At 36.3% G+C, this 8303-nt stretch overlaps 1 protein-coding gene across 1 annotated transcript in view; it reads right to left on the bottom strand.

Moving 5' to 3' along the window:
- ntrk1 (neurotrophic tyrosine kinase, receptor, type 1) overlaps nt 1–5519 on the bottom strand; it is an 87491-nt gene extending 81972 nt beyond the window's left edge. Inside the window, exon 1 of the mRNA XM_015401296.1 lies at nt 5172–5519. Within this exon, the coding sequence (XP_015256782.1) occupies nt 5172–5368 (197 nt within the window). The 5' untranslated portion in view covers nt 5369–5519. The remainder of the gene's footprint in view (nt 1–5171) is intronic.
- Nucleotides 5520–8303: the final 2784 nt, after the last annotated feature.

Genomic DNA, 8303 nt, shown 5'->3' with positions numbered 1-8303 from the left:
TGCATTTTAGCTAAATATCTTATTTTAAAAGTAAAAATACTCATTCAAATGGCAAATCATCTCATTTATGTACTAAAATTAAGAGTAAATTCACTTAATTTGTGAAATTTTTACTTATTTCTAGATCGTTTTTCCAGTATATTCATTTTCTCTGCAAAAAAAGTTGAATTTAATCTTTAAAACCTAAAATATAAGATAATTATCAGAAAATGCAACGCTTTTACTAAAAGTTTCGTTGAATATTGAAAGCATTCATTTATTTTAATAGGCATATCTGTACATTTATTACAAATGTTCTTTTCACTTGTGTCTGATTGTAAAAGTCAGGTTTTTTTTAAGAGCAAAACCATCACAGTGACGATGTATGACAGTTATTCTTAAAATAAATATATTTTCCTGTTTTCAGCAGGTAAATAAAACAATTTACCAAAAAATTAAGAACCATCATCTTATTTCAGATACATAATATTTAATAGTCTTATTTTCAGAATAGTAATATCAATTCTAGTAGCAGCAAAACAGGAACTTTCAGCTCACTCTTACTTTAGTTTTTGCAGTGCCCGTTTTTTATGTATAAATAGAACTTGTTGGTTCCCTTTTTTGATTTATTGTTTACATCTGAAGATAGATTTAATCATTTTCCCCATCTGTTAATGCCAACTTATTGGTAATATTGACATTCATTGCAAGAAATGTAGTTGTAAATGTGTATTTTTCATTGTTTTCAAAAGATAAACAAGACATTTACCAATGGAATAAGTGCATCATATCTAATTATCTCAATTAAAGTGGAAAAACTCCAGATTTTATATATAGATCATTCTATTTAAATGCTCAAAATAAGGGAAAACATACAAGAACTTTAAAATCTGCTTTTGCAGTTCTTAAAAGTTGGACTTTTTTCATATCTTCATCTCGTTCTCTAACCCCGATGCTTTAATTTTCCAAAGCTTTCTCAAATCCATGACTATAAATAAGGTTGACTAAAGGCTCAGTCTGTAATTCTTTCACTCCGAAGTGTGAAGAGTAGACGGGGAATATAAAAGGATTGGTCGAATAAAGATATTCTCTGTAGCGTACTTGCTGTACTTTAAGCAGATGGCATTGTTTCAAGTTTCCACTTCCCTGTTTGTCAGCTGCCACACACAAGACGTTTATATGCATGTTTGATTGACCCACGCTGCAGTAATGTGATTACAGGGCAGGTGGGCCCAGGATCGCCCGTCGGCCTTACTTATTGGATTGAGCCAAGTGGGTTGTATATCATCTATTGTTCCTGGGTGGGGGCATTGCCTGGCAATTCACAAAATTGAATTTATAACTCTGTGTATGATAAATTTCGGCCTCTGTTCTGCAGTTAATGGGCCCTTGTTTGTTCCACGCATCGCCTTGATTTCCCTGCACTGCCAATACTGAGAAGTGTTGCTGTTTGCTGGCATGTAGGAGCAGCTCGGTAAACAGAAGCCTGCTCTCGTATTGATTGAACATCTGCGAGAGACGGTTGAGCTTGAGCTCTGCGAAACGGCAGCAGATACAAGGAAATACCTCAGAGGTAGGCGAGAGAAAAGGAGGAAGGAAAGAGAAAGAGACTGGCATATAGGAGAAAAGAAACTGGCAGCAAATTGACTTGCTCTGCTGAAAAAAAAAAGTGTTTCACAAATGTAGTTCCTTCTTAACAAGTGCTAATTGCTTGGATCCAGGTCCAGGAACAAAGAGAGAACAGCGTGTCGGTGCAGAGAGTGACATTTAGTTTTCCATGCTGGAGCTGATGGTGGGTTGCTTAATAATACAGCAGCTCTCTTCAAATCACAGGTGGTCACTTTGGGCTGCTTTTTACAGGCAAAAGTTTTAAAAAGCCGACTCTGAATAAGAGTCCTACGCTGCCGAGCTGGAGGTCTCCAGTCTTAGTCGGGTTTTATTCAAACATATTCCCACTGCAGTTAATCTGTCCATCAGCCGGGTGATTATAGAAACAGGCCAAATGTTTGACTACAAAAATGCACCAACATCTATGTAAACCGACCATTGCACTGAAACATTCAGACAAAGAAGTTACACTTAAGCAACAAATGTTTCTAAGCGTACCGTTTTCTGTAAATTGCACCATTTTCAAACGTAAATGGTTCTTGTTTTGTTGTTTTTTCATGTTTTCTTTTTTAACTTAACAGCCTGTTCAGTGCGATGGGACTTTATCAAAGTAAAAGAAAGTTTAAACATTACAAAAAGTCTTAAAATCTTCCAAAAAGTCTTTCTGATCTTGTTTGGAGATCGATATACTTAACAAGAGCAGATTATAAAAGATTAATGATCTTAATCTGACGTAAAATAAGTGCAGTAATCTGCCAGTGGGGTGAGAGAACTGCACTTAGTGAGACTTCATGATTTCAAGAAGTCTCACCAAGTGCAACTGGCAGATTATTGTAGAATATTCTGAAAACGAGATTAATAATCTTACAGATTCCGCTCTTGCTTTGTATAGAAATCTAAAAACAAGTTAAAGACTGTTTGGCTTGAAATAAGATTATAAGACTTGGTTGATAGATTCTGTTGAAGCAGAAGTTGAATATTTAGATGTAGTTTCATACTGTAAAAGTACAAATTCTGAACTATTAATCCTTTAACCGAGGCTTTCTTTAGTAAATCAGATCAGAAATCGTATTAATACAAAGAAGCAACACTTCTGAATCAATATTTGGTGCTGGTTCATCATGACAGAAGGCTGTAAAATGGAAATCTGAGAAACTCAATTTTTCTTCACTTAATTCAAGCAATAAAGTAATCCAATTTACCAATGGAATGAGATTATTTTAATTTAAAATAACAAACAAAACATATGAACTTATTCCATGTCCACATCTATTTAGTTTTTAAGAGCAAAAAATCTTGCAGAGGAGACACGACCTTTAAATGAGGACCTTCCCATAAAGGTCAAAAGATTAATCTACCAGGTTTATTTTTTTTCCGCATCTTATCTTTTACATCCAACATATTTCTTATTTTATGACTTCATACTTAAACTTTACTTTCATTGTCTTATTTTATACTTTTAATTTTATAAAAAAAAAAAAAAAAAAAGACAAGTCTGGTCATGACAAGCTCCATACACTGCAAAAAATGAAGTGTGAATAAGTCTTTTTTTCTTGAAATGAAGGGATCTTCCCTTTACATGGGAAGGTAAGTAAGACAATTTGCAAATGGAAAAACATAAAATGAGAAAATTACAGCTGCATTATCTTATTTCAAGGGTATAATATCAAATTATCTCATTTTGAGGAGAGAATCAATAGTTCTTTTAGCAGGTTATCCTGTTAATCTTCTCAAATTAAGAGCAAATACGCTCATTTTACGAAATCTCACATCGTTTTACACTGGAAAAAATGATCCAGAAATACACATTTCTTGAATTAAGTGTATTTACTCTTGAATAGGTAAATTAGATACTTTGCTAAAAGAATTAGTATTTTTACTCTTAAAATAAGATAATTAGATAATATGCACTTGAAATAAGACAATGCAATAGTGTTTACTTATTTACACTGCAAAAACGATCTAGAAATAAGTCAAAATGTCTTAAATTAACTGTATTTACCCTTGATTTGAGTAAGATAAGATGTTTTGCCAATGGAAGAGAATTGTTACTCTTAAAATAAGGTAATTCGATAATATACACTTGAAATAAGACAATGAAATAGTTTTTTTCTTATTTTAAATGTAAATTCTCTCGTTCCATTGGCAAAGTGTCTCACCTACCTCCTCAATTCGAGAAAAACGCACTTTTTTAAAGAAAAAATGACTTATCTAGATATCGATTTTTCCCAGTGTATATCTAAATTGTCTTGTTCCATTGGCAAAATGTCATTTATCTACTCAATTCATGAAACAAATCCACCAATTTAAGAAAAAATTACTTATCTAGATTTAGATTTTTTCCAATGTAGGTCAGTTTTTGCAGTGTACTACCAACCTCCTCTTCCTTTGCCTAAACTTGTCATATTCGTTCAACTTGGTTAGAGCTTGTTTTGCCTTGAGATCAACTTTTAAAGGAGATGCAAGACCAAATATTGCTCTATTTTACTCAAACAAAAAGCTTTTGGTCAAGATTAGAGATGAAAGGTTTCATGTGGTTTTGTGAGGAATTATTCTAGATAAAACTAGATGATATTTCATTTCTCACTAGGTTTTCTCTTTCCACCATCAGCAACCCAATAATAAACCCCATCTCTCCTCTATAGCAGTATTTTCCCCTTAATCTCAGCAGGCTGATAAATGAGCTGCCAGTGGCATCACTATTTTAATTCAGTTGTGTTATTGTTTCTTATATTAAGCATAAATCTGTTCATTCCAATGCCGAAGTGTCTTACCTACCTGCTCAAATCAATGGAAAATACAAACATTATACACTGCAAAAACAATATAAACAAGTAAAATATTCTTCAGTTAAATGTATTTACCCTTAATTTGAGTAGAGAAATAAGATTTTTTGGGGTATTTTCACTCTTAAAATAAGTTAATTAGATTAGATTAGAATTGTTTTTCTTATTTCAAATTTAAATAGTTTTGTTCCATTGGCAAAGTGTTTCACTTACCGCCTCAATTCAAGACAAAATGCATTTATTTTAAGAAAAGATTACTTATTTAGATTTCAATTTTTTGCAGTGTAGGAAAACTTTACTTACTCCACACTGGAAAAATGATCTAGAAATAAGTGCAATTTATTTTTTATTAAGTGTGTTTACCCCTAATTTGAGTAGGTAAATGAGATAGTTTGCCAATTGAATGAGTATTTTTTCTCTTAAAATAAGATAATTAGATAATATGCACTTGAAATAAGACAATGGAATTGTGTTTTGTCTTATTTTAAGTGTAAATTGTCTTGTTCCATTGGCAAAATGTCTCTTTTACCTCCTCAATCCAAGAACAAATACACTTATTTTAAGAAAAAATGACTTGTCTAGATTTTGATTTCTTTCCAGTGCAGTTTTAATTTTTGCAGTGCAAATAACTTTAAACTCCAAAATGAACCCACAACTCTCAATAAAGTCACTCTGAGCAAAAACAGGGAAAAATTGGGATTCAGGGACAATAGAAATGAACTTTAAAAAGCAACTTTAAAGCACGTGGCTGCGTGCTTACTTGGGTAACATGCAGGGCGGGTAGGAGCCCATACTCACATTTCTGTCACATTATCACTCTCCTGAGGAGCCAGTGGTGGGATGCTGCTTATCCCGTTGGGCTCTAGGCACTGCATCATGGCAAAAGAGCAGCGGCAAGCGGACGGGCATCCTCCCAAAGTAGGTGCAGGCGACAGGCTGAGCAGGGTTAGCGCCAGGGGCAAGAGAAGCACCAGGACCCTGGGTGCCACGTCCATCTCTCTGAGTACCACCTGAGTGGTAGCAGCAGTTGGTGTCTGAGTGCTTCACCTAATGAAGAGTTAATGAAGAGTGGTGGAGAGCTTCCTCTCTGGCGGGGTTGAGATCCCAGCTGGTCAGGGTTTGATAGGGAGCCACAGCTGTAGTGAGCAGCAGGAGGGGCAGGCACACGAGCAGGCTGGAGGCCCCTGGGGACATGCTGGTGGTGGGCTGGAGCTTCTCCTCTTTACCTCCCTCTCTCCTCGTCTCCTTCACCATTAAGGGAGGAGCAACATATTAACATGGGCCAAAGTCACCAGACACCTCAGAGAGCATGATAAAGGCAGGGAGGGGGGGGGGGGGTAAGGGTGTGAGAGCAGACCCACGAAGTCAGGGCTCCAGGGCACAGACTCTTCCTCCTCCTGCAGCATCATCATCATCATCCCTCTGCACTGATTGTTTATGAGTTCATGGTGGTTTACCATCACATATGTATTTATGCATGAGAAAATGGACGGTGGGGGGGGGCATTTGCTGCAAGCTCTTTGAACTCCTAACAGCACCGAGCAATGACCTGTTTATCTTTATCTTCAGGTGCAATCACTGAAACATGTAAAACCCACTCAGGCCTGATCATGTGAGCGCCTTACTGCTGGAAATGAGAAGAAAGCAATCAAACCTGAGAAGAAGTCAGCCCGTCGGTGAAGTTGGAGGACTCGAAAACAGAGTTGATTGAGAAGGCAGATACAAAAAAATAAAAAATAAAACACTTGCAGCAGTTCAGGAAATCAATAAAAGAGAAAGAAAGTGAAAACAAAGCAGAAGGTAGACATAAGGAGCTGAGACAAAAGAGGAGAAACGGCAACTCAACAGAAAACAGAGAAAACATCATATATCGTCAGGGACAATCAGCGGAGCAGAATTCAGGTGTGAACAGAACCGAGAAAATCGAGGGAAAGTAAAGAAGCTCCTGAAGTGAACTTAAATGAACCAAGAGCTGGAGGAACTGCTCTGAAATCTACACTAAAACCATCAGAGATCATGCTAAGGAATAGAATGTTTATTTTTTTGTTTAAATCAAGACTTTTCAAACATTTAAATGGAGGAAGAAAAAAAACTCCTTTTTGCTCCCCAAAAAAATCTAATTAGATTAAGTGTATCTACCCTGTAATCTAATACTGCAATCACTCTTTAAAAGGGGTAATTTGGTCATTTAAAGGGGATTTTAGTTTATTTTACTGTGTAGTTTGCAGCAGCTGACTTTTCTTAGCTGAAATGTGAAAAACTTCCCACATATAAAGCCTTAAATGGCCAAGCTACATCTGATATCAGAGATCTGATTGTTCCTTATGTTCCTAACAGAGCACTTCGCTCTCAATCTGCAGGTTTACTAGTGGTTCCTAGAATTTCTAAAAGTAGAATGGGAGGCAGATCTTTTAGTTATCAGGCTCCTCTCCTGTGGAACCAACTACCAGTTTTAGTCCGTGAGGCAGACACCCTGTCTACTTTTAAGGCTAGGCTTAAAACTTTCCTTTTTGATAAAGCTTCTAGTTAGAGTGGCTCAGGTTATCCTGAGCTATCTCTATAGTTCTGCTGCTATAGGCTTAGACTGCTGGAGGACATAGGGACCCTTTTTCCTCATTCTGCTTCATTCTATCTCTATTCTCCAACTCTGCAGAATCTGTTAGATCAATCTCTAGCATTATACTCTCTGATTTTTTGCCTCTTCTGTTCCTGCTGGCTTTGACACCATCCTGGAGAGAAATATCTGCTGTGTTTGAATTCATGGGCTGCGTCTTCCAAGTACGCGTCTACCTGGACTGGATCCTTTGAAGTCCTTGAAAATAAGGAGACCGGAAGAGTTTTGGCTTTGATTTCAAACAGCTCTACTCTTCGGCAGCTTTTACCGCTGTACGTTCTGTCGCTTAGCAACCGTGACAGTTGACACATAAAGCAGGAAAAGAATGACTACCGAACTTTTCAAAACTTAAAACTTAACTAAAGATATAAACCTTAGTCAGTTAAATAACCTGCTGCTGTCATTTTATACATCTCTGATGTTGCTGCTATTTTCGAATATCTATTACTGTAAAAATGTCCATAGCTGCATATTGGTTATTTATTCTCCAGGTGCACAGTATTGATATTGTTAAAACACTTTACAGTATTTCATTATTCGTATTTTAACTCTTCCCTATTATCTTATTCATATACATTTTTCTAAGGTCGACATTTGTGTGACCATTTTTGATAATCTTTCTGCTGCTGTAAATTTGCCCATTGTGGGACAATAAAGAGAATTTCTGTTCTATTCTATAAAAGGGTTAGAAATATATAAGTAAATCTAAACAATGAATGTATAAAAAATATAACTGCAAAATCTCTAATATTCCACAACAAAAAATTCTATCAGATCCCACAGATTTATAGTCCCCACCCTGCAGATATATTAGAATATGTCCTTAAATTCCAGCCAAACCCATTTACACAGCAACAAATAAAAACCTTTAGATAAATCAAACATTACCGCCACATATCTGACTCAATAACCATTAAAATAACTATCTTCATTCATTTCAGACAAAACTATTGACTGAGCTATTCACATACTTGTATTATATTAAACTGAACTTCCAATATTCACCCATGTTTCGGCTTGCTTGGCCTCACAATGAATCCTGGGATATCCAAGGATAGTGAGGATACATTTGACCCGTCCTTCAGATCGGGCAAAAAGGATGCATTTGAAGGCCGCATAACGACGCTATGACGTAATCGTTCTTCGAATCTGGCCTTCGGAGGGCACAGCCCATGAATTCCAACAGAGAAATAAGCTATGCTGCTACCATCAACACCATTGTTTATAGATGTTGGAGATCGGCCTGTGTAGTCCTGTTTCTCTGACTGTGACTAACTGGATGTGCTCTCTTCATCCTCTGACATGGGAGCTGGCTT

The sequence above is a fragment of the Cyprinodon variegatus genome, unplaced genomic scaffold (assembly GCF_000732505.1).
Source record: "Cyprinodon variegatus isolate N-32 unplaced genomic scaffold, C_variegatus-1.0 Scaffold0, whole genome shotgun sequence".
NCBI lineage: Eukaryota > Metazoa > Chordata > Actinopteri > Cyprinodontiformes > Cyprinodontidae > Cyprinodon > Cyprinodon variegatus.
This window is presented reverse-complemented; position numbering and strand designations above follow the sequence as displayed.